The 26,411-nt window shown below is 49.6% G+C and overlaps 2 protein-coding genes across 5 annotated transcripts in view; one reads left to right on the top strand and one right to left on the bottom strand.

Moving 5' to 3' along the window:
• The first annotated feature begins 10 nt into the window (after positions 1–10).
• Positions 11–26,411, top strand: part of LOC309365021 (macrophage mannose receptor 1-like) — a 255,572-nt gene continuing 229,171 nt past the window's right edge. The window contains exon 1 of one of the 2 annotated variants that reach the window (XM_081903124.1): positions 11–40. The gene's annotated coding sequence lies outside the window, so the exon portion shown is untranslated. Of the gene's footprint in view, positions 41–266; positions 343–26,411 lie in introns of those variants that run through there. The other variant, XM_081903123.1, reaches the window with a different exon arrangement.
• On the bottom strand, positions 3,744–24,541 carry LOC309364819 (zinc finger protein RFP-like). Of its 3 annotated transcripts, none has more exons than XM_081902749.1 (8): positions 23,872–24,541; positions 21,476–21,559; positions 19,649–19,879; positions 18,670–18,692; positions 18,156–18,271; positions 17,504–17,530; positions 6,086–6,112; positions 3,744–4,534 (listed from the first exon to the last, which is right to left on the bottom strand). In XM_081902749.1, exons 1-8 carry the CDS (start codon positions 24,286–24,288, stop codon positions 3,990–3,992), a joined length of 1,470 nt encoding a protein of 489 aa, XP_081758875.1. In that variant the 5' UTR covers positions 24,289–24,541; the 3' UTR covers positions 3,744–3,989. The 3 variants fall into 3 exon arrangements, with proteins under 3 accessions (XP_081758875.1, XP_081758874.1, XP_081758876.1); XM_081902748.1 differs by having other exon boundaries at positions 21,476–21,565; positions 23,872–24,538; XM_081902750.1 differs by lacking the exon at positions 17,504–17,530 and having other exon boundaries at positions 21,476–21,565; positions 23,872–24,539.

The following is a 26,411-nucleotide window of genomic DNA, read 5'->3' on the forward strand; positions in this document are numbered from 1 at the left end:
GGTTAGTGGAGTCTGTAACCTGAAGCATCTGTAACCTGAGGTACCACTGTAAATTGAAATCATCATCATCATCATAAACAGCGAGATGAAGGGTTCCTGTAACTTACCTCCTGCTCCTCATAGAAAGAGAACAAGCCAATTTTTCTGAATGCAGGAAGAATCATAGAATCATAGAGTTGGAAGAGACCACAAGGGCCATCGAGTCCAACCCCCTGCCAAGCAGGAAACACCATCTGAGCACTCCTGAAAGACCTCCAAAGAAGGAGACTCCACCACACTCCTTGGCAGCAAATTCCACTGTCGAACAGCTCTTACTGTCAGGAAGTTCTTCCTAATGTTTAGGTGGAATCTTCTTTCTTGTAGTTTGGATCCATTGCTCCGTGTCCGCTTCTCTGGAGCAGCAGAAAACAACCTTTCTCCCTCCTCTATGTGACATCCTTTTATATATTTGAACATGGCTATCATATCACCCCTTAACCTCCTCTTCTCCAGGCTAAACATGCCCAGCTCCCTTAGCCGTTCCTCATAAGGCATCGTTTCCAGGCCTTTGACCATTTTGGTTGCCCTCCTCTGGACACGTTCCAGTTTGTCAGTGTCCTTCTTGAACTGTGGTGCCCAGAACTGGACACAGTACTCCAGGTGAGGTCTGACCAGAGCAGAATACAGTGGCACTATTACGTCCCTTGATCTAGATGCTATACTCCTATTGATGCAGCCCAGAATTGCATTGGCTTTTTTAGCTGCCGCCTCACACTGTTGGCTCATGTCAAGTTTGTGGTCCACCAAGACTCCTAGATCCTTTTCACATGTACTGCTCTCAAGCCAGGTGTCACCCATCTTGTATTTGTGCCTCTCATTTTTTTTGCTCAAGTGCAAAAGGACTGAGCCCAAGGCCTTTCCTTTTCCACTTCAGGCACTTCATGAAAGAAAAGCGGATTTCCTTCACAAAGAAACGTGCACCCGCTCAGATGCAATTGGTTCTTAGGAGCTGAGTTACTACTTTGTTATACGCAGAGATATAGTTTGTTTCAAATCTCTTTTGTGCACAACTTGGTCAAATTCGACGTTTGCACCAGCGTCCTGTAGTGTCTGCCAGCCTAAAGTAAACAAGTTATTTACTGGCTCCTCTTCCTCCCTATTCGTTTTAAAGCCACGGTTCGGAGGAATTTCCCTTGTGAAACCAATGAAAACCATGTCTGAGGATAAAAGATGCATTTTAGTTGTGACAGGACAACACACAGTGTTCTGGAGCAGAACCAGCACTAAACCAAACAATGGCTTGCCCAAATGCTCAAGCGTGCAGCCTCCTGGATAGGAGGAGGAGATCTTGGGCATTTTGCTCCCTCTTCAGCCTCCTCCGCACTCTGCACGCGCCCCCAAGACAGGTAGTCAGGTGGGCCATGTGCCAGAATGGCAGTGATGAGAAAACAGGGCACAGAGTTTCTACTGGCTGGTGAGGGAGAAGAGACTTGGAACTGGGGTTTTGAGGGAACTGTTTACGTTCTTAAGGAAATGCACCTTGCAGGGGTGACTCCTCCCCTGTGCGAGCCTGCCTTCATTTTGAGCATTTCATTATGGAACTACAGTACAGTGGTACCTCGTGTTACAGATGCTTCAGGTTACAGACTCCGCTAACCCAGAAATAGTACCTCGGGTTAAGAACTTTACCTCAGGATGAGAACAGAAATCGCACGGCGGCAGTGGGAGGTCCCATTAGCTAAAGTGGTACATCAGTTTAAGAACAGTTTCAGGTTAAGAACGGACCTCCAGAACGAATTAAACTGAGGTACCACTGTACAAAAGAAAACTGCAGTTCCCTGAGATTCTTATTTGCAGTTCTTTGCACTTTGAGAAATGTGGTACTTCATACATTTAATTAGCATCCTAATTTCTTCTTCTCCTTCTTCTTCTTTGGCGATCACTTGTAGCCGAGTAAGATTGTCTTCCATAAACACGGTTTTAACAATGAGTCCATAAGTGGCTGTGGAGGCCAATTCTGGATCCACACCTGGTGGATTAAAAAAGCTCAAGAGATCCAGCACTTAGCATCCTAATTCACAGTGGCTAATTCACGGTGGCTGGCCCTGTTGTTGTTGTTTAGTCATTTAGTCATGTCGGACCCATGGACCAGAGCACGCCAGGCACTCCTTCCTTCCACTGCCTCCCAAAGTTTAGTCAAACTCATGCTGGTAGCTTCGAGAACACTGTCCAACCATCTCGTCCTCTGTCGTCCCCTTCTCCTTGTGCCCTCCATCTTTCCCAACATCGGGGTCTTTTCCAGGGAGTCTTCTCTTCTCATGAGGTGGCCAAAGTATTGGAGCCTCAGCTTCACGATCTGTCCTTCCAGTGAGCACTCAGGGCTGATTTCCTTCAGAATGGAGAGGTTGGATCTTCTTGCAGTCCATGGGACTCTCAAGAGTCTCCTCCAACACCCTGTACACATGCCTTATATTCTGTCAGCCTTCCTGCCAAGAGATTGTACTTGCCTTCCCAGCCTCCAAACAACTGAAAATTAGAAGCAAAACTATTGCGGGAAGCAACTTCCAGTCCCCTCCCCCCAATAAGCATAGCCAGAGAGTGAAAAAAGCCTAAGATTGTCAGAAGTGTTTGCCAAGCCGATTTTTATTTATGTTATGCTACAGGACTTGGCACTGTAAACAACATGCCAATGATACGGAGGAGAAAACAGCACAAATAGAAGATGTTTGCAAATTAAGGTCCATCTCAAAGACGGAGGTACCTATGATTTTACAGATGGCAATGTCTCCACATTCCCTGCGCTATGGAAAAAGCTATGGGGGAGTAAATTTATTGTATACTTAAAGGATAACTGTAAATCTTTAAAGACACGAGCAGGACTGATATAACTCCTACAATGTAGATAAGACGTAAAAAGTTAAAATATGCGATTGGATTTGATAAGGGATACCAGCTGAAGGGAAGGAGGGAAGTTGCAAGCTCGGCAGAGCAAAAATGTTTATATGTTGATTAATGTATTGTATTGTAAGAATGATAGTGTAAAGGAAATAATAAAAATTTATTGTTGGGGGGGGAGGGGGAGGAAAAAGCTAACATCACCTAAGTGGTTTTATCTCTATGCCTTATCCTCTTGTCAATGCGCACAAAGGGCTCCTGTCTAACTTGCCATCAGAACAAAAATGGCCTCCAGAAAGCTTAGCACATTACCTGACCCCAAAGAGATATTATCAAAAAGCTTCACCCACGCTTCTGGTTTCCAGTTGCAGTTCAATTCCTAGAAGGGAATGGGGGAACTCAATGTCGTTGGACTCCTACAAAGCCTGATTTGCAATACAAGGGCTGATGGGAATCTAGATTCCCCATCTTAGGCTGAGGCAGATGTACCTCCCCTCTCCAGAAGCAGGACCACGTTTTCCCGCTTTGACTCTTGAATGGCAAGATTCAATCGACAGAGCTGCAGTAACTGAAGGGCACGAGTTGAAGCCAAGCAGCTGTGCACCTGATCTGTGGGCGACTACTACAAATCCCACACAAGCTGCCTTATGGTAGAAAAGTGGAATCATTAATAAACAGAAGTCCACCATAGCTGAACTTTTCCCCCTTTGGTGTGTCTTCTAAGGGCCCTGCCAAAAATATATAGCTGGGGGAAGAAAAGGTAACAGCCAGGACTGAAGCTGTAGGGCAGGATTGGGGAGGTTCTGACCCTCCACTTGTTGGGACTACAACTCCCATAATCCCTCACCATCCGCCATGCTAATTGGAGGGCCACTGGTTCCCCAGTGTAGGGAGTCTCTAATCCCACCTGTTTCGCTTATGTTTTTACATTGATTCTGTTTTCTCTCATCGCCGATGGAAGTTAAGATCTAGGACTGGGAGACACCATTACTCTTGGGAAGCCACTAAGACCATAAGCTCCTTGCCTGGGTGCAAATAAAGCGCTAGAACGTCACCTCCTTTCAGGATGGTGGAAGTTATTGTAGCTGAGAGGGGGGAAGATTCTCCCTTAGAATTCAGCACTTTAACCTGACCCCTCTCCACACCCGGAAAAAGGGGAGGATCATCTCCCCAGAGAACGAGGCCAGCTGGAAAGCGAAGATCAGGTCGTCCGAATCGACGTCGAAGAACTCCACACGACCCTCTTCATAGCTGAGGGACACTCGGATCTTCCTGAGCTTGTTACGCCTCAGGATCAAGGGGGTTGGCTTTGGGGATGTGAAAGCCAGAATTTGGCACGGGGAGGTTAAGTCGTGGCTGTTGTGGAACGACTTCCCCACAGCCCAGAACCCCTCGTCGGGGCTTATGCGGACCTGCCCCTTCCTCCTCACGGACTCTCTCGCAACCCCCACGGCCCACCGGCCCAAATTTTCCTCCACCTCCACCTCCCACCAGTGCCTCCCCGAAGCAAATCTCTCGCGGCCTAGCACGCTCATCATGATGTCGAATCTCTCGGGGTTGTCGGGCACGGATTGGTATCGACTTCCTCTTCTCACGCTCTTCAGGTCCTCGGAAAGGATGAGGAAGGGGTTTGCGGTGTCTGGATCCAGAGTGAAATTCACTGCAGAGGGGAAGGTAGATGATAGATAGATAGATAGATAGATGATAGATAGATAGATAGATGATAGATAGATAGATAGATAGATAGATAGATAGATAGATAGATGATAGATGATAGATGATAGATAGATAGATGATGATAGATAGATGATGATAGATTGGATAGATAGATGATAGATAGATAGATAGATAGATAGATAGATAGATGATAGATTAGATAGATAGATGATAAATAGATAGATGATAGATAGATAGATAGACAGATGATAGATACGGTAGATAGAAAGAAGAGCAGGGTGTGGATAGATAGATAGATGATAGATAGATGATAGATATAGATGATAGATAGATGATAGATAGATGATAGATAGATAGAGAGATAGATAGATGATAGATAGATGATAGATACGGTAGATAGAAAGAAGAACAGGGTGTGGATAGATAGATAGATGATAGATAGATGATAGATATAGATGATAGATAGATGATAGATAGATGATAGATAGATAGATAGATAGATAGATAGATAGATAGATAGATGATAGATACGGTAGATAGAAAGAAGAACAGGGTGTGGATAGATAGATAGATGATAGATAGATGATAGATATAGATAGATAGATAGATAGATAGATGATAGATATAGATAGACAGATAGATAGATAGATAGATAGATAGATAGATAGATAGATGATAGATTAGATAGATAGATAGATAGATAGATAGATAGATAGATAGATAGAAGAGCAGGGTGTATTAATCCTTGGAAAGACTAGTCTCAGAGGCTAGATCGGATCTGGGGGAACCTTTTTCAGCTTCCGAGAGCCACATTTCATCCTGGGCAACCTTCCGGAGGCCAGTGGTGGGCGGGGTCAAATGGGAAAGTGGGTGGGTCAGCAGATGTAACTCTGACTTCCACACTAGGTGATATTCCAGCCATGCAAAAACCAAAGGCCTCCCCACACACACAACACACACACATCTTCATCTAGGCATGCAAGAGGCATTGCAGCAGTTGACGGACACCTTCTAGCCAGGCGAACACATTCAGGGAAGGCCAGTGATAGGGGTTTGCCTAGGGAGAGTCTGGAGGGGGCCAGATAAGAGAGGCCTTGAGGCCTGCCTTGGCCACCGGGGCCTGTGGTCCTCCCCACCCCCACTTCTCATAATGTCTCCTTTCTCCAGACCAGATTTTGGCAACCTGGTGCCCTCTGAGGAGATTTGTAGGACTTCCACCAGTCATTACAGTCATGCTGGCTGGGGCATCTGAAAGCTCTGGATGATATCATTCTCCAACCTGATGCCTTCCATGTTTTGGACTGCAACTCCCATCACGCCCTAGCATTGATGATGCTGGCTGGGGCTGGTGGGAGTTGGAGTCTGACAGCGCCTGGAGGGCCCCAGCCCTGACCTGACACAACTCAATTAAATTACTCAATTAAAATTACTCAATTAAATTACTCAATTAAATACTCAGTGCTGCTGAGCCTCTATCCCCCATCAAAAGTTTCCCACTTTTTAATTTTATTTTTAGTTCTATGCATATAGTTACCTTTGTACAAGTCTTGATTCAGAGACTCTGTTGTGCAGGGGAAAGAGAGACAAATTAAATCAGACACCATCATACATAGAGTGGTCTGTCATTCAATGTTTCAAGAGGGAGTAAAACCTCTCACACTAAACTGATCACGTTCAAATTTCAATTACAACTGCATTTAGTTAATTGTTGTTTTTTTGAATTCTCAGATGTGGTTTCCATGATCAGAGAGGGCAACCTTTTAACCCTGGTTGTTTCTACACTAGATCTTTTTTCCTGTTTCTTAAATTACTATCCTTTGTTTACTCAGTCTTTAAGGAGAATCTGTCATTGTTGCTAAATTGTTGCATTCCAGTGTTTTCTTTACTGTACACCCAATTTTTCATTGTTTTTTTATGATCATTTTTATGATAAAATAGTATGGACAGACAGAGCACTTTTGAGGCTTTGAAAGACTAGTGTGACTTTAATTAAAAGATTCCTGTTCTGCTTGTTTTATGTTATGTAGTGTAGTTTCACCCTGGGCCAACAGGGGGATACTGTATATAGTTTTCACTCAGGTCTGTAGATAGTTTTCACTCAGGTCCGCAGCAGTTATTTTAGGCGGGAACTCTGGGCTGTGGTTGTTACAATGTTGACAGCCGGCTGCCTATAAAAGCAGGCCGGCTGAGCTGTTTGCAGTCAGTTCTATTCCAGCTTACAAAATAAAGAGCTACTTGAAGAAATCGCTGTGCCGGCTGCTATGTCAACCCACAACTTAATACTGGCGACGAAGGTGGGATAGATGGACATCAGAGCACAGCCAGATGCGGCCAGCCTCTGAACTGAGCTGAATCACTGAGCTGAATCACAGAGCGAAATCACAGAGCGAAATCACTGGGCAGAACCAATTCAGAGCTGACTGTTCTGGCTAGAGCACTGTGTTCCATCCATCGCCCTTCACGCCGGCATCGGAATCATGGCTTCACTTGTGCCTCTACTGCCGTTTGTGCCAGCCTCTGAATCATGGGACTCCTACCTCGCTCGGTTCGACTGCTACCTCCAAGCCAACAAGCTGACAGCAGTATCAAAGGATCGGAAGCGGGGCCTATTCCTCAGCCTCTGTGGGCCTGAGGTGTTTGAGACGGCCCGAGCATTGGTTGCGCCTGAAGCAGTCCAGGCAACACCATGGGACACGATCCAAGAGAAGCTCCGCAACCACTATGCACCAAAGCCGTCCAAGATTGCTGCCCGCCATGCGTTCTACCACCGGAACCAGGCAGAGGGGGAGTCAATCAACAACTACACCACCGCCCTGCGACAGGCTGCAATGCACTGTGAGTTCCGAGACTTAGACGATGCCCTGATGGATCGAATCGTCTGCGGGGTCCGGGACATCCATCTGCAACGGCGTCTCCTAGCCAAGCCAGACCTCACGCTACAGAAAGCCATTGAGGAGGCTGTGGCCTCAGAAGCTGCTGAACGCTCCGCCCAGGAGATCCGCAAGTCCAGCAGCCCGCGTCTTGCTAGGGAGCCAGTTCCGGTGCATCATGAAGAGGCCAGCAGTGATGAGGCATCCTCCAGTGAAGACGATGACGTGCACCAGACAAAGCGGAAGCGCAGGAAGTTCCAACAGAAGTCCAAGGGCCAACCGGAATGTGCCGGCTGCGGAGGCAACCATTCCCGTGCCAAGTGTCGATTCAGAGACGCCATCTGTAGGAAGTGTTCCAGAAGGGGCCACATCGCTAAGGTCTGCCGATCGGCTCCGTCTGACACCCCCCCTTCATCGACTCGCAAGTCCAAGTCTTCACTCCAGTCTGCCAAGGAAAGTTGTTTCGCTCTCACCAACTGCCGCTGCCCGTCTGGAACCACAATTGGCCAAACCAACTCGCCTACGCGACGCAAGCTGAACGTCACGGTGCTCATTGAAGGAGCTCCATGTGACATGGAGATCGACACCGGGTCTGCCCTGTCCATCGTGTCATGGAGCACCATCAAAAGACTGGTACCCAGAGTGTCCAAGAGGCAACTCAACTCCTACCGCGTACACCTGAGAGACTACCAGGGAAACGACATTCCCGTGGTAGGCGTTGGCCGGTTCCGGATCGCCTTCAAGGATTTTTCGGGCCTGCTCCGGTTGGTGGTGGTCGAAGGTCAGCGGCCAAGCCTCCTAGGGCTAGACTGGTTTGATGCCCTCGGCCTGGGAGTCACCGGCATCAACTGCATCTCTAACGCAGAGACTGAGGGTCTGGTCAAAGACTTTGCCGAGGTTTTTGACGGCACCTTGGGGCAATATACAGGTACGCCCATCTCCTTTAGCCTTGATCCACAAGTCGCCCCCATCAAGCTAAAGCCACGCCGGGTTCCCTTTGCTCTCAAGGCTAAGGTGGACGAACAACTGGACAAACTGATTGCCCAAGGAGTTTTGGAGCCGGTTGACCACGCCAAGTGGGAAACCCCCATCGTCACGCCTGTCAAGCCAGATGGGTCGGTGAGAATCTGCGCTGACTACAAGTGCACGATCAACAAGGCACTTCAGCAGCACGCTTATCCGGTTCCTGTTGTCCAACACCTGCTGCATTCCCTGGGTGAGGGTAAGGTCTTCGCTAAGCTGGACCTTGCCCAAGCATATCAACAACTGCCAGTTGATGATGCCACTGCTGAAGCCCAGACGATCGTCACCCACCGGGGGGCATTCCGTTGCCGCCGGTTGCAGTTCGGGGTGAGTGTGGCTCCTGGCATCTTCCAAAGCCTTATGGAGCGTCTCCTGCAAGGGCTTCCGGGCATGGTACCATATTTTGATGACGTCTTGGTGTCTGCAGACTCACACCAGCAGCTGTTCGAGCGCCTCCGTGCCGTGCTGACCAGGTTCCAAGAGGCCGGGCTCAAGGTAAAGAGGGAGAAGTGCCAGATCGCCGTTCCACAGGTAGAGTTCCTGGGCTATCTTATCGATGCCTCCGGCCTTCACCCAACCACATCCAAGATCCGCGCTATCCAGCAGGCCCCCACCCCAAAGAACAAAACGGAGTTGCAGGCATTCCTGGGGCTGCTGAACTTTTATAACATGTTCCTGCCCCACAAAGCCACAGTGGCTGAGCCTCTTCACCGACTCCTTAGCACTAAGACGCCTTGGGCCTGGGGTCATCGGGAGACGGCGGCCTTCAACGCGGTCAAGGCTCTCCTTTCTTCTGACAGTGTGCTGGTACAGTACAGTGAATCCAGGCCGCTGGTCCTTGCCTGCGACGCCTCACCTTTTGGCATCGGTGCTGTCCTTAGTCACCGTTTTCCAGATGGAAGAGAAGCACCGCTCGCCTACTTTTCCAGGACACTATCTCCGACGGAACGGAATTACAGCCAGCTCGACAAGGAGGCATTGGCACTTGTGGCTGGAGTGAAGAGGTTCCATGAATACCTCTATGGCAGGACTTTTGACCTCATCACTGACCACAAGCCACTCCTGGGCCTCCTCGCCGGTGATCGTCCAACTCCACCGGTCCTCTCGCCACGCATGCTGCGATGGACTGTTTTCCTGGCTGCCTACCACTACCGGCTCATCCATCGCCCGGGGAAATCGATGGGCCATGCCGACGCCCTCAGCCGTTGCCCTCTTCCAGCATTTGTGGAAGACCCGGCTCCAGCTTCATCGCTCCTTCTGATTGAGGATCTTCCGGCAGCGCCTGTATCAGCTACCACTGTGGCCTCCGCGTCTGCCCAGGATCGCACCATCAGCCGGGTGCTCAACTGGGTGTGGAGGGGGTGGCCACAAGGGCCTTTTGCATCGGAGTTCCAGCCCTTCGCAACCAGACAACATGAACTCTCAGCTCATCGCGGCTGTCTGCTGTGGGGAGACCGCGTCGTGATTCCCCAGGGACTCCGTCAGCGCGTCCTGGAGGCTCTGCACGTTGGCCACCCGGGAATTGTCAAAATGAAGGCATTGGCTCGGTGTTACGTCTGGTGGCCTAATATGGACGATGCCATCACTGCCTGGGTGTCCGCCTGTCAAGCGTGCCAAGAGTCGAGGCCTGCACCACCGGCAGCTAAGGGACACACCTGGGAGATGCCAAAGACACCCTGGTCAAGGGTGCACATCGATCTGGCTGGCCCCTTTCACGGCCGGACCTTTATGGTAGTGGTGGACGCCTATTCCAAATGGCTGGAGGTCGCCCTGATGCCCTCCACCACTACCGCAGCTGTCATCCGGGTGCTGCGAGGCCTGTTTGCAACGCATGGGTGTCCTGATGTCCTTGTCTCTGACAACGGACCGCAGTTCACGTCAGGCACGTTTGAGCGGTATCTTTTGGGACTGGGCATCCGCCATGCCCTAACGGCACCCTTTCATCCATCCAGCAACGGGCAAGCGGAAAGAATGGTGCGCTCGGCAAAAGAGGCACTGGCGTGCCTGGACCGGGGAGACTGGCATGAGCGGGTCGCCGAATACTTGTTCGTGCAACACATCACCCCTCATGCGGCCACAGGGAGGAGTCCTGCTGAACTGCTTATGGGCCGCCGCCTCAGGTCACCGCTCGACCGGCTACACCCGGACTTTGCCGTGGCTGAACCCCCAGGCTGTGCCAACGCGCCACGGTCATTTGTCCCAGGAAACCAGGTCTTTGCCCGGAACTATGTGGGGGACATTCCTTGGGTGCCAGCCACAGTAGTGGGAGTCACTGGACCTCGCTCGTACCAGGTGGCACTCGAAGATGGACGCTTGTGGCGACGGCACATAGACCAGCTTAGGCGCAGGGTTGGGAACTTGGACACTACCGAGGTGCCCCCAACTGCGCTTGCAGCTCCAGAAGAGACACGTACAGATGGCGAGGCCCCACCTACACCTCCCTCGCAAACTGCCAGCGTGGAGCCGAACCAAGCCGCTTCAGAACAGACTCAGACCACTCCACTTGCGGAGGCTCCACCCACAGCAGCGGATCCAGGGGAGTTGGTTCCAACGCCACCTAGGGTCGCACCACAGCCTCAGCAAGAACTGTGTGGCCCTCCGGACTTGGCTACCAGTCCCCGGCGGTCTGGCAGAGTTTCCAAGCGCCCAACTTATTTAAAGGACTATGTTGTTGGACATGTATCACTGTTGGTCTAAGTATGGGGAATGTAACCGATATGCTTTTGTGCCTAATTGAACCATTACGCATAGTGCTGTATATAAGGAAACCATTACGATTGTAACTAACACCTTATATCGGCGGGGAGGGGTGTTATGTAGTGTAGTTTCACCCTGGGCCAACAGGGGGATACTGTATATAGTTTTCACTCAGGTCTGTAGATAGTTTTCACTCAGGTCCGCAGCAGTTATTTTAGGCGGGAACTCTGGGCTGTGGTTGTTACAATGTTGACAGCCGGCTGCCTATAAAAGCAGGCCGGCTGAGCTGTTTGCAGTCAGTTCTATTCCAGCTTACAAAATAAAGAGCTACTTGAAGAAATCGCTGTGCCGGCTGCTATGTCAACCCACAACTTAATATTTTATTGTTTCTTTGGGTGTTTGTAGGATTAGTGGTTAAATGCCCCAGATTTTCTCTTCTCTGGGTCTTAATACTTTTCCTTCTCTCTCCCTCTCACCCGTTCTCAATGAAATAGTGCTATTTCTCTGTCAGGGAACTGCCATCTAAAGCGCCGGGGGCGCAAAGGCTCACTGAGGTTGAGAGAGGAGTAGCAGCGGAAGAGGGAACCAGTAGAGGGCGAGCAAGAACTCCAAGGGAAAGTGAGTCGGAGGGATGGCTCAGAGACACTTCCAGCGAAAACAGTGGGGAGGTCTCAGGACCTCCTATAGGGACACCCACACCTCGCCGGAAACTGTCACGCCGAGAGGCCAGACGACGTGTTTCCGTTAAAGAGCTTTTATGTTGGAAAAGATTCCGAAAGCAGCCACTTTCGGATTCTACTAGTGATTGACGCAGCCATGCTGGAGGGGCTCCGTCACAGGCAGAGGTTTGAAAACCTGATCAAACTCTGAGGGACTTGCATTTTACGCACAAGCAGCTCATCGTCCCATCACAGCAATCCGAAAGTCACCGAAAGCCAGCTTGTGCAGGGAGAAGCATCATGAGCAACCCAGCCGGAACCGGAGGAGCAGGAGCAGCTGGAGGGGGTCCAAGCCTGGAAGAAAGGTACAGGGCGTTGGAGATCCAGTTGGCGCTGCAAACGGCGAGGCTTGAGGAGAGGAGGGCTCAGGATGCAGAAAAGGGAAAGGAGAAAACCACCCCGCTCGCCAGAAAGGTACCAGGATTGGTGCAGAAATTCGGGGGGGATCCCAGGAACTATCATGCCTTTAGAACAGAGATGCAATACGCTCTAAACTTGCAGTTTGATGACTTCCCCGACGAGGAATCGCGAGTGGCTTTTGTGATTGGCCATCTCGAATCCGGGGCGAAAGATTGGGTTAGACCCCTGATGGCAGCGAATAATGAGATCCTAAAGGACACGAGGAAGTTTTTTCGTGCCATGGACCTGATGTTTTCCAGCGATATTGAGCAGGGGGTGGTGCGAAGGCAGTTAATGGCTTGCCAGCAAGGAAGCAGATCTGTCCGTGAGTACTGGACTGAATTTACTATGCTGATTCATAAATTGGGGTGGGACCTATCGGCGGAGCCCATCCAAATGCTTTTCGAAGAGGGGCTTTCTTCAACCGTCAAAGATGAGCTTTCCCGGGGGCCCAGGGCGGAGTCTATGGATCAGTTAACCAAATCTGCGCTGTCCATAGGAGCGCGCCAGGAGGCGAGGGCTTTGGAAAAGCGGGAAGGGAAAGGAGACCGTTGGAGGGAGTTCCGCATTCCAGACATTCCAGAGCCACCTTTCCCGCCGGCAGAGCCGATGGAAGTTGGAACAGCGCGGGCGCGCGCAGTTTCAAATCCCAGTGAAGGGCGGAAGAAGGAGGGAAAGAGCGCCAAGAGATGTTATCTCTGCCAACAGCCAGGGCACTTTGCCAGAGTCTGCCCACAAAGAAAGGAATGGCAAGGGATGGCAGGAGCTGTTGGGGGAAAGGAAAAGGAAGGCAAGGAGCAAGTAAAAGCCAACGCCTGGCTGCCACCGTCGGGGCACAGCAGCCAGGCCAAAGAGCAGTGAAAGTGCCCACGCCGGAACCTCCCAGACCCGCTTTAGTGATAGAGGTGTTACTAGAACTGCCAAACGGACACCCACTAAAGATCAAGGCGCTTTTGGATTCAGGCAGCTCCTGTAATTTCATGAGTAAGGAGTTTGCAGCTGAGCATCAGATACAGACCATCCCTTTAAGTAACCCCTTGCAGGTGACTACGATTGACGGCAGAGAGCTGTTGGGGGGAGAAGTTAGCCAACAGACTGTCCCGATGATAATGAGGGTGGCAAGGCACACCGAACAGATAGCGTTTAATGTGGCCATCCTGGGAGGAGCGCCCATCATTTTGGGGATGAGCTGGCTGGCGCTACACGATCCGCTAGTGGGCTGGCATCAGAGGGTGGTCTCCTTTGGGTCAGCGCATTGCCTAAAACACTGCAAGGAGGGGAAGGTTTCGGGAGGAGACAGAGTCACCCTAGCCGGGATGGAAGTAATGGACAAAGGGAAGGTGCCCCCGCAATACGCAGATCTGAGCAACGTATTCAGCGAAAGGGAAGCAGACAAACTGCCACCGCATAGACCCTTTGACTGTCAAATCAACCTACTCCCTGGGGCCCAACTCCCAGTAGGCAAGCTGTACGCCATGTCAGACAGGGAGATGCAGGAGCTGAGGGAGTTCATTGACAAAAACCTGAAGCGAGGTTTCATCAGAGAGTCCCGAGCGGTGGGGGGCAGCCCAGTGTTTTTTGTGGACAAAAAGAACACAGACAAACCGAGACTGGTGTGTGACTTTAGGGCCCTCAATGCAGTGTCGGAGCCCCTGGCTTTCCCTATGCCCCGAATTGATGACATTTTGACCAGAGTAAGGAAGGGAAAGATTTTTACAAAGCTGGACCTGCGGGGGGCGTACAATCTGATACGCATAAGGAAGGGAGATGAATGGAAGACCACCATGTTTACCCCTTTGGGAGCCTTTGAATACCTCGTTATGCCCTTCGGTCTACAAGGGGGCTCCGCGTGTTTTCAAGCTTTTATAAACCACGTTCTGGGACCTTTGCTCTACAAGAATTGTGTGGCCTTTTTAGACGACGTGTTGGTGTATTCGGAAGATGAGGAACAGCATGTGAGGGACGTTCGAGAAGTGTTGGGCAGGCTGCAAGCCAACCAGCTGTGGGTGAAACTGGAGAAGTGCCAGTTTCATACCAAGGAGGTGGAATTCCTGGGGTACCGCTTGTCAGACAAGGGATTGGCCATGGATCCAGGCAAGGTCCAAGCGGTACTGGAATGGAAGACACCGAAGACCAAGAAGGACGTGCAAAGATTCTTGGGGTTTGGGAACTTTTATCGGAAGTTCATCAAGAACTTTGCCCACTTGACGGCGCCCATCACCGACTGCCTCAGCAGCAAGAAGAAATTTGTTTGGACGGTAGAGGCGGATCGAGCCTTTGAAGAACTGAAAAGGGCTTTCGCCTCGGAAGAACAACTTCTGCATGTGGATTTACGAAAACCCATGAGAGTGGAAACCGATGCATCCGACCGGGCGGTAGGGGCGGTCCTTCTTCAACCGGGGAGGAGTGCGTCGGAGTGGAGACCGTGTGCCTTCTTCTCGCGGAAGCTGAATAAATCCGAGAGGAATTACACGGTGTATGACAGGGAACTACTTGCCATTCACGAAGCATTCCGAAGGTGGAGACATTTATTAATTGGGGCACAACACAAGGTGCAAGTGTGCACCGACCACAAGAATTTAGAGTATTGGAGAACAGCTCGAGTGCTCAACCAACGACAAGTGAGATGGGCACAGGAATTCTCCAAATTCAACTTTGAAATTTGTTATGTGCCAGGCCCAGAAAACGTCAGGGCGGACGCGCTCTCACGCAAACCAGAGTATTGGGAAGGGGAGGGGGTGATCGAAGAGAGACATGTCATCCCTGAGGACCGCTGGGTGTGTGGGGCGGCGCTGGTGGGGCAACGAGAACTGGTAGAGGAAACGGAAAATGATGAATATGCCCAGGATAAGCTCAGAGGTCTCAGGGGGGAGGGCGAGAGTCCCGGAGGTTTTGAGGAAAGAAATGGGGCATTGTATTACAAAGGGGCACTGTATATACCCGAAGGTGAATTGAGGGGGAGAGTACTCAAGCAGTTGCATGATAGCCCCACGGCGGGACATTTTGGACAACACAAGACCATGTGGTTGGTTACCAGGGAATTTTGGTGGCCTAAGAGGAGGGAAGATGTAAGGGAGTATGTAAGAGGGTGTGACCAATGTCAGCGAGCCAAAGGGGAAAGAAGGGCGCCGGCAGGGTTATTAGAACCATTACCCACACCAGAACGGCCTTGGGAAGCGATATCAATAGATTTTATGACGGATCTGCCAAAGTCCAAGGGGAAAACAGCCATCATGGTAGTAGTAGACCTGTTAACTAAGATGTGCCACTTTGTAGCATGCTCACATGCAGTCACAGCGGAAGAAACAGCGAAGTTGTTTGTAGAACACATCTTTAGGTTGCACGGGGCTCCCTTGAGGGTGATCTCAGATCGCGGCAAACAATTTACTTCCAGGTTCTGGAGGAAGCTCATGAGCTTGCTGCACGTGGAAGTCAATTTTTCAACTGCCCGGCACCCTGAAACCAACGGGCAGGCGGAAAGAGCAAATGGCATTCTTCAACAATATCTGAGGTGTTATGTCAATGACAGAGAGAACGATTGGGTCGAAAAGTTGGCGTTGGCAGAATTTGCCTACAATAATGCGGAGAATGTGTCCACAGGGATGAGTCCCTTTTTGGCTAATTACGGGTGTCACCCCAGGGCATTTCCAGGGGAAGGAGGGGAGAGATGGAGCGTCCCAGCGGCTGAACATTTTGTAGAAGAGATGGAAGCGATCCATCATCAGCTCCAGCTCAACTTAGAAAGGGCTAAGGCACAATATAAGAAGCAGGCAGACAAGAACAGAAGGGAAGGTGAAACCATAAGGGTGGGGGATCAAGTGTGGTTGTCAACCCAAGGGTTGCCGTTCAAAGGGGGTTGTAAGAAATTGAGGCCCAGAAGATTGGGACCCTTTGAGGTCATTCAGCAGGTCAACCCGGTAGCTTTCAAACTCCGATTACCCAACCACATGAAATTGCACCCAGTGTTCCACAGGTCGTTACTGTCACCATACAGGGGGGGACGTGAAGGGGAGTACGTCAGGGGACCAGCCTTGGAAGAGAGGGAACGCCGCAACCATGTAGCGGAAATCCTCGATTCCAGGTGGAAGGGAAATCAGGTGGAGTATTTGGTGGCGTGGGAAGGGGAACCGGAGTCAGAAAACACCTGGGTAAGTGCAGAGGAAGTCAATGACGAGGTTTTAACAGAAACGTTCCACCAAAGGTTCCCGAGGAAACCTCAGCCGATAGCAAGGTTTAGGAGGGAGTATTTCGGCACCACCGATGAGGAAGAGGAAATGGAAGGGTTCGCGGAGTCGGAGTTGGAAGAGGGAGTGGACTCCGATGACGAAGATTACCGAGAGAGTAGGAACAGCAACAAGTGGAGGGAAGTGTTCGCGACGTCGGAAGATGAGGGAGGTTCTTTCAGGGGTTTTACCTCCTCACCGCCAGTAGGGGAGGAGACGGGAGGGGGTGAAGGGGGCCCTGGAGGGGAGGTGGATGTCAGGGAACTGCCATCTAAAGCGCCGGGGGCGCAAAGGCTCACTGAGGTTGAGAGAGGAGTAGCAGCGGAAGAGGGAACCAGTAGAGGGCGAGCAAGAACTCCAAGGGAAAGTGAGTCGGAGGGATGGCTCAGAGACACTTCCAGCGAAAACAGTGGGGAGGTCTCAGGACCTCCTATAGGGACACCCACACCTCGCCGGAAACTGTCACGCCGAGAGGCCAGACGACGTGTTTCCGTTAAAGAGCTTTTATGTTGGAAAAGATTCCGAAAGCAGCCACTTTCGGATTCTACTAGTGATTGACGCAGCCATGCTGGAGGGGCTCCGTCACAGGCAGAGGTTTGAAAACCTGATCAAACTCTGAGGGACTTGCATTTTACGCACAAGCAGCTCATCGTCCCATCACATTCTCTATCAAAACAGAAACAGAAAAAATAGTGCATGGAATCTGGATCTCTAAAACAACTTGATGAGTAACAAAAGCCAGCTAATAAACAATTAATCTCTCCCAGCCACACTAATCAGTAGGCAACAAAAAAATAAGCAGAACTTGCAAAGAGAAAACTTCTAATTCATGTTGCAAGGAACCTTTGTTGAACAGGAGTTATTTTTGTATAAGCTTTATAGAACAGGTCATGAAGAACAAATTATAATTTCACTTTTGGAAAAGGGGAACCACAGCCCACGTTCTAGTGTGGAAGCAACCTCTATCTCAAGCACCGTCTCCCATCAAAATTTCCCTTCCCGTACAGTCCCAGAAAACTACCTTTGTTTACTGCTTCCTCCAGAGATTCTGCCATGTGGAGAAAAGGATGACAAATTTACTCAGACCACCATATACTGTAGATAGCAATGTGTAAATTCATGCGAGAGAGAAAGAAAAAAAGAACTGAAAACCACACAAGAGTCTCACTTACACAAAATTAAGTATAGCGTTGAAGGAGTCCTGTGGCACCTTGCAGACTAACCCATTTATTTATTCTGGCCGAAGCTTTCATGGACTGAAGAACCACAAAATTGAATGCCATAATAAATATATCTTTTGATCTTTAAGTTGCCACAGGCTCTTTCTTGCCCCGCCAGGTGCCTCTCAAGAGAGCAATGGCATCAAGCTACATTCCTTCTCCTCGGAAACAGATATTGGATGGTAGGAGACGAGATTCTTCCACCCTGATGCCCACAGATTATTTTGTGAGGAAAGCAACCAGCTTGCCTTTAATGCAAGCTCCTCAAAAGATCCACCAAAGTGGAATGGAATGGAAGGGGACAATATTTATTGGGACGCCAGTTCAGAAATCTGGAGGAACCACAGGAGGAAAACCACTTCCTCTTCATCAAGGGCCTCTCTTTCCTCACAGAGCCACTCAAAGGACTATACCCAGCCTCCTCCCCTCAGATCCCGTGACTACCACCAATACCTTTATATTTCTCCATAGCTTCTTCCAGAGCGGAATTCGTCTGAGAGTAAATCCTGAACTTCTCTTCCAGTCCTGGAGAAAGGTCCACCAGCTGTCTCACTTGCCCTTTCTCATATCTGCAGGGGAAGCAGGTAAAACAGAGAAGTCTGCCATGGCCCCTGCCCAGGCAAACTCCTCTGAGGAGAGCTATCCTGAGGAGACGGATCCATTCCCTGGTTTGCCCCATATGGAGCTCCTCTGAAATCTAAGGAGACATCTTCTCCACCAGACACGCCCCACAAAATGGTTCACAGATTCCTGAGAGCCCCGTGGAGATATCTCTGTTGCTAGAAATCCCAGGGTACAGAACAGAGTCAGGGAGCCCTTTTTCAGGTTGGTAAAGCACAAGACTCTTATTAATTTCAGGCAAAAGATTCCTACATTGCAGGGGGTTGGACTAGATGACCCTTGGGGTCCCTTCCAACTCTACAATTCGATGATTCTATGACTCAAGGAGTGAGAAAGTGCCACTTACCTGCTCAAAACCTTTTTGATGTCCTGACAGCATGGGAAGAAGGGGAGAAAGAGTTCTGTTCAGCTCCACAAACACAACACAGGCTGGATTGCTGGGAATTAATGTTTTTTCCTTCCGCCTTGAAAATGGAACTGCCACTCCCCACGTTTGTGTCAACTTTATTTCTAAACTTATGATTCAAGAAGACTTCCCCTTTCTTGTAAAGGGAGTTGGGAATGGTCTTTTTATCTTGATTTGTAAAAAGCAGGAATTAATCCTCCCTGGGATTACTTGTCATGTGAACAGTTGTCTCTTGAGTATCATACTTGGGCTGTGTGTGCAAATTCTGCCAGCTGGAAGCAGAAGGGGTGTGCAGAGCACTGAACGGCTGAGTGTTTGCGATATCATGAAGCGCCGTGCCCCAAATCTCCCCACTTCAGTTTCTTTCCCCACCTTCAAAACATTTTTGAAAGTTCTCTACGATTGTTTAAAAGCAGAACCCTATAAATGGTGCTATAAACGACCACTATAAATGTTATGTACTGAAGTTCTCACCCTGGGCCAGCAGGGGGATACTGTAGATAGTTATGCAAATGAAGGATCGAAAGTGACGTTCAGTGATTGGATAGTTTGTATGCAAATGAAGGATCGAAAGTGACGTTCAGTAATTGGCTAGTTACAGAAAATGGTTACTGTTGCATTCTAGTGGAGCTCTATATAAGCAGGCTGTTTGAGCTCCTCAGTCAGTTCTGTTCCAGCTTACAAATAAAGAGCTGCTTTGGAAGAATCACTGTGTCGTCTGATATGTTCGCCCACAACTTAATAAAGATACAATTTAACGGGGGGCGGGGGGAATCATCAAGGAAATCATATATGGGTAACTGAAGTGAGTATACATGTCATTTGAAGAGCAAAGGTGGACATGATCTGGGCTTATGCAATGGGGGCAAAATGAAAAGATGTTTCTATTGTGTACCTGTGGAGCCAAACTCAGCCTCACCTGTGGAAATTCGTTTTCTGGCTGCTGGCAGTTCCTCTCCACTTCAGTGATCAGGTTACTGAGGTGGGAAATCTCTTCTGTGAGTCTGGTGAGGTTTTCCTTCTGGATCACTTCCACCTCTTTCTTCAGGCCTTCGAGCTTGGCCAGCCTGAGGAGCTCCATTTCTTCCAGGAAGTTGTACATTCGCTCAAAGGCAGACACGACTCTCTGCTTCTCCATTTCTAATTCTGTCTGGTGGGGAGGGAAACACAGAAATTGTCAAGGACGGGCCGTAACCACGGAGGGCTGGTTCCTACATGCAGGTGTATAACTCCTGAAGAGAAGAAGGCGCCATCCCTTTCCCTGCCTGTGATTCCCAAGTGACGTAGGAGAAACATCTCAAGGCCTTCCACATGTGCTCTGTCAGGAAGATTTTGAGCAGGGGTCAGCAACCTTTTTCAGCCATGGGCTGGTCCACCACCCCTCAGACCATGTGGTGGGCCGGACTATATTTTGGGGAAAAATGAACGAATTCCTATACAGTGGTACTTCGGGTTAAGTACTTAATTCGTTCCGGAGGTCCATTCTTAACCTGAAACTGTTCTTACCACTTTAGCACCACTTTAGCTAATGGAGCCTCCCGCTGCTGCTGCGCCGCCAGAGCATGATTTCTGTTCTCATCCTGAAGCAAAGTTCTTAATCTGAAGCACTATTTCTGGGTTAGCAGAGTCTGTAACCTGAAGCATATGTAACCTGAAGCGTATGTTACCTGAGGTACCACTGTACCCCACAAATAACCCAGAGACGCATTTTAAATAAAAGCACACATTCTACTCATGTAAAAACACGCCGATTCTTGGACCATCCATGGGCCAGACTGAGAAGGCGATTGGGCCGCATCTGGCCCCCGGGCCTTAGGTTGCCTACCCCCTGATTTTGAGCATGTTGTGGCAGGATGGAATTCCAGACAAAGATGTGCTCTCCCAAGCCTACATCCCCAGCATTTTTGTACTCCTGTCTTAGTGATGTCTACGTTGACTTGGTCATGTCTACAGAATGGAAGATGGCAGCATCTTCAAGGATGTGCTCTATGGGGAGCAGGCTTCTGGCACCAGGCCCATCGGCAGACCAACTCTGCGTTACAAAGATGCCCGCAAATGTGCCAATGGCTCGTGGTCAACACTTGACTCTTCAGCTAGAGGCCAGCCTGGGAACACCAGGCTGAGATGTCTTTGGGGGGCATGAAGAGTCTTGTATGCAACACCCATCCCCAAAGACTACAATCTGTCCTTGTCCTCCATATGGAGATTATACACGCACATACACAGCGGCGTAGCGTGGGTTGTCAGCACCCGGGGCAAGGCAAGTAATTTGCGCCCCCTAACCCCTAACCTGCCGTCGCTGCCAGCTTCTTCTTGCTGCTGCCTGGTCTGGTCTGGTGTGGTTCTCTCCCCCGCTCAGCGCTACGCTGGGCAGCCGCTGCACTGTCCCTCCCCCAGATAGTCTCTCGCTCTCTCTCCGCACCGCACGCCTGGCACCCACCCCCTCCACAGTGGGCGGCGACCCGGCGGCTCGGATCGGATTCGCACAGCCAGCACTGCAGTGAGAGAGAGTGAGTGAGCCAGGTAGGGGCAGAGAGCTGCGAGCGCGCCCCCCCCAGATGTTGCGGCCAGTGCGGCCGGCCCCCCCTGCACCCCCCACGCTATGCCACTGCACACACACACACACACACTTTACATCTGCCATAATCCCTGACCCCTGACCACGCAGACTGGGGCTGATCTGAGTTGTACTCCAAAACAACTGTTCTAGCTTGGGGAAGGTTGTACCTTAAGAATAAGAACTTACCAGACATTCTTTGCTTCTCAGTTCTTCAGCTAGTTTCCGATCCGCAAGAATTTCTCTCTCTTTTTCCAAACACTTCAGCTCAGCCTTTTCCTCGAGAAGCAGAAAGAAAAGAAAGAAAGTTCATATGGAGAATTATTGATGCCACTGATTCATTTCCTTTGAAAGCCATGTTTGATACAGCTGCAGGACTAGCAACCTGTTCTCCATATTTCACCTTGGGCAAATCAGGGACCTCTTTCGCGATGTGGGCCTTTCATGTCTTCTCTGATCAAATGGGTATTTAAGAAGGTATGGTCAGCATTTATTTTCAAGTTGCATGTTTTGTGCCACACTTAACTGGAGACCCAGGCACAATGTGCAGTTATGTATTTAATACAGCAACTAGCGTTACGCTGAACCTTTGCTCATTTCAATGTTCACAAATGAGTATTAGAAATCACCCCAGAATTGGCCCCACTAAACATCTTCCAAGACAACAATGCCCATTTACACCACAAAGAACTCGTAACCCACCTACTTTCAGCAGCCAGAAACACCATAACCAGACCTGGAGAGACCTGTCAGGAGTAAGCATGGACCAATGGTACCAAATAGTATGGGAAACAGCCTTACTAGAAAAACTAACCAATAAACTGAAACTGACACGGGGACAAATAGAAGAAGACGCCTTCACCCCGGTATGGCTCCCCTTTATCACACACACAGCCCAACAAGACAATGACAAAAATCCACCAACAGCCTACAAATCAATATGGCTAACCTGATCCAAAACACCCACCCACCCACCCACCCCACTCACACATGAAAACAAAGATCACCACAGCCAATCACAAACAAACAACCACACCCTAGGCCAACCCCAACCTCTCTCACCACCAAAGGAACACAGGTGAGCAGCAGAGAACCGGCACAAGCGACGCTGACATGAAACCCCATATATATTAAGTATAACAGAAACTTCACCACCTGAACCCACCCCCACCCATCTTTCCCCCCTCCCCCCCTCTTCCTCCTAATGTCTCAACAAATGAAACTGATCTGTAAAAAATGTTACTTGGAAGAGAGAGAGAGAGAGAGAGAGAGAGAGAGAGAGAGAGAGAGAGATTGCACATACTTTTGTAAACCAAGAAAATCTTTAATAAAAATGCATTAAAAACAACAACAACAACAACAACTGAGTAAACGAGAGAGGAGAAAATATGGGGGGGGGGAATAAGCAAAAAAGAGAGGGGTGTTTCTTTTCAGGGGTGGACACCTGAAGATTTCTCTCTTTTTTCTTTTGAAGAACTATATAAGAGAACAGTTCAACCAAAGTTTGAGAGTGGAAGGAAAACGTCGAGGGCCTTATGGCGGTTCCCTCACTGCGAGAAGCCAAGTTACAGGGAACCAGGCAGAGGGCCTTCTCGGTAGTGGCACCCGCCCTGTGGAACGCCCTCCCACCAGATGTCAAAGAGAACAACAACTACCAGACTTTTAGAAGACATCTGAAGGTAGCCCTGTTTAGGGAAGTTTTTAATGTTTGATGCAATACTGTAGTTTAATATTTTGTTGTAAGCCGTCCAGAGTGGCTGGGGAAGCCCACCCAGATGGCCGGAGTATAAAAAATAAATTATTATTATTATTATTTATTATTATTATTAAAAAGCAGATGATGAATATAGCAATGTTGACAAACACCGTAAGAGCCCTGCTGGAGCACAGCCATCAACAGCATACATGTTAAAGCACTGTGATACCTCTTTAAACAGGCATGGCTTTCCCCCCAGAGAACTCTGGGAGATGTAGTTTGTTAAGGGGTACTGTGAGTTGTCAAGAGACGCCCTATTCCGCTCCCAGAGCTACAATTCCCAGCACCCCCTATGAAGAGATATGGACTGCTAAGCCACTCTGAACTCTGAACCACTGCAGTTTCTTCAACTTATTGGAGGAAAAATGGGGTGCCGAGGTGATAAAATAAATATAAACGCAGAAAGGGATATGTTTAGTTTAGAGAAGAGCTGGTGACGAGGCCATAGGCAGCCTCCTTCTGATATCTGAAGCCCTGCCATGTAGATGATGGAGCGATCTCGCTTCCTGCCCTGCCACAGCAGCCACCCCAACACCCTTCAGATGCACTGCATCTCCCATCATCCCTGACTGGCTGGAACTGCTGGGAGATGTAGTCCCAAACCCCTGGCGTGCACCACTTTGGGAAAGCTGCTCCAGAGGGCAGGAACTGCATGCCCACCTATCAGGGATGTTGTAGGCGTGGATTTCCTGCAGCAGCAGCCGCGGGCTGGAATGGATGACCTCTGAGGTCCCCTACCACTTTACGATCCCGGTGGTTTCCCGCACAGATCCACCCCAAGGAAAACAAAGTCACTGCCCCATAATGCCCCACAGCAGAGATTTCTTACCTGCTGGGTCACCTCTTCTATGGGAATCACGGGGTGGTCCCGGTGCTCCTTGGACTTGTCGCACACCACGCAGATGGGGACCCGATCCTCCTTGCAGAAGAGCTTCAGGGGCTCCCGGTGCTTGTGGCACAACCCCCCCTCCTTGGCTTCTGCCCGGCTCCCTTCTTCCTCCAGCTTCCGGAGTATTTCTGTCATGCTGGCCAGCTGCCAGTTGGGCCGGGGGCTTTCTCTCGGGACCGCTTCCCTGCACTGGGGGCAAGAGACGCTTTTGCCCCCCTCCTCGCAGCACTGGGCCAGGCAGCCCTGGCAGAAATTGTGCCCGCAGTCGAGGATCACCGGGTCCTTGAAGAACTCCAGGCAGATGGAGCAGGTCGCTTCCAAGCACAGCGCCTGGATGGGACCCCCCGGGTGGTCCATGGCTACCTCGCCCGGGAAGAAGGACGGCTCTCGCTTCTGATCGCAATTGCAATGACTTTGCAGTCCGTTTCCCGGAATCTCCTCCGGGACTGGCTGAGCGAGGAGCGGCAATGGACGGAGGGGTGTGCCTTAGCCGGATGTTTTTTGCTGCTGTCAGATGGGTGGCCTGGGCTAAGAGGGAGGGGTAGATCTCTTTCCTCCAGAAACAGCCATGATCTTTTCTTAGGATCGTTTAAACTAGGAGTGGCTCCCGGGAATATGTCCTGCCACCCACCCACCAGATCCTAGCAATTAATTTATTTATTGGGAGGGACGACGACGACGACAGATAGGGATGTACATTATATCCCCTCCCTGCCCAGCTGATCTGCTGCGATCCCCAAGGAGCTGTGTGCACGTGTTTGTGTGTTCGTCTGTATATATGTGTACACGTGACAGCACCTGACGTAGGGAGCTCTGGGCTCAAGGTACAGGGATAGTTTGGGGCGATCAAAATGACAATGGAGCTGGGACAACTCCCCCTAGGAGGGAAGTGACAACATCTGAGCCTTTTTAGGTTAGAAAGAAAGGTGGGAGCGATGGGGAAATGAAAGGTGTGTGCAAATCAGTCGCGTTGAACACGCTGTGAGCCGCCTTGAGATCTTCGGATGAAGGGCGGGATGGAAACAATAATACTGGAACTCATGGGGATCAAATGAAGCAGAACATTAGAGGATTAAAGGTAAAGGGATCCCTGACCATTAGGTCCAGTTGTGGCCAACCTGGGGTTGTGGCGCTTATCTTGCTTTATTGGCCAAGGGAACTGGTGTACAGCTTCCGGGTCGTGTGGCCAGCATGACTAAGCTGCTTCTGGCGAACCAGAGCAGCGCACGGAAATGCCATTTACCTTCCCGCCAGAGTGGTACCTATTTATCTACTTGCACTTTGAGGTGCTTTCGAACTGCTAGGTTGGCAGGAGCAGGGACCGAGCAACGGGACCTCACCCTGTTGCAGGGATTCGAACCGCTGATCTTCTGATTGGCAAGTCCTAGGCTCTGTGGTTTAACTCACAGGGCCAGGTCAGAGTATTTCTTCATACAGCACAGTTAAATTATGAACATCCACTACCAGAAGATGTAGCACAGGTAACAACCAATTTCCGAATGATGCACAATCACACATGGCGCCAAACCTGGAAGCAGCCCCAAAGTGCCATAAAGATGCCACGGAAAGGGACAGAACGGGCTTAGGTGTATCCCTGCCAAGAAAACTCCATGGACAAAGACAACAGGCATATAAAAATTTATTATTAACAATATATAAGCATATGTGGCGCGGGGGTGCAAAGATCCGCAGGTGCCCCCAAAGTTTTTGAAAAAAAGGTCACCCGGCGGAAAAAGAATGGGAACCATTTATATTATACAGTGGTGCCTTGGGTTACATACGCTTCAGGTTACATACACTTCAGGTTACAGTCTCCGCTAACCCAGTAATACCACCTCGGGTTAAGAACTTTGCTTCAGGATGAGAACACAAATCGTGTGGCGGCAGCAGGAGGCCCCATTAGCTAAAGTGGTGTTTCAGGTTAAGAACGGACCTCTGGAATGAATTAAGTACTTAACCCGAGGTACCACTGTACTTGCAGAAACAAAGAAAGTCGATAGACTTGATGGCAGGATTTAAATAAACATTCAGATTATTTGTATTAGAAAATGTGTAGAAGATAGAGAAATATTAAAGTGTATTTACTTTTATGTTTTTAGGTCTGATGTTATGTTATTCGTAACTTTTTCTGTTAGGAGGTAGCAAAGTGGGTGAAAGGAGAAACAAACCAGAAGTGAGTGTTGGGGGGAGCCTGGGGGGGGGGGAGGAATACATAGTAAATGTTAAGAATTTGAGATGTATGTGGTGGACCTGCGATAAGGTAAAAAATCAATTTATAATGAACTCAAAAAAATATTTAGATATACTTTCCCCAAAAGAATCGTGTCTATTAGGCTTAATAGGAACAGAAATTAAAATAGAAGATCAAAATTTGTTCATGTATGCTACAGCTGCCACGAGGACCCTTCTGGCCCAAAGATGGAAAGTACAAGATATACCAACTATTCAGGACTGGCAGGCGAAGTTGACAGAATATGCAG

This window comes from Podarcis melisellensis (assembly GCF_964234715.1).
Source record: "Podarcis melisellensis genome assembly, chromosome: 2".
Lineage (NCBI taxonomy): Eukaryota > Metazoa > Chordata > Lepidosauria > Squamata > Lacertidae > Podarcis > Podarcis melisellensis.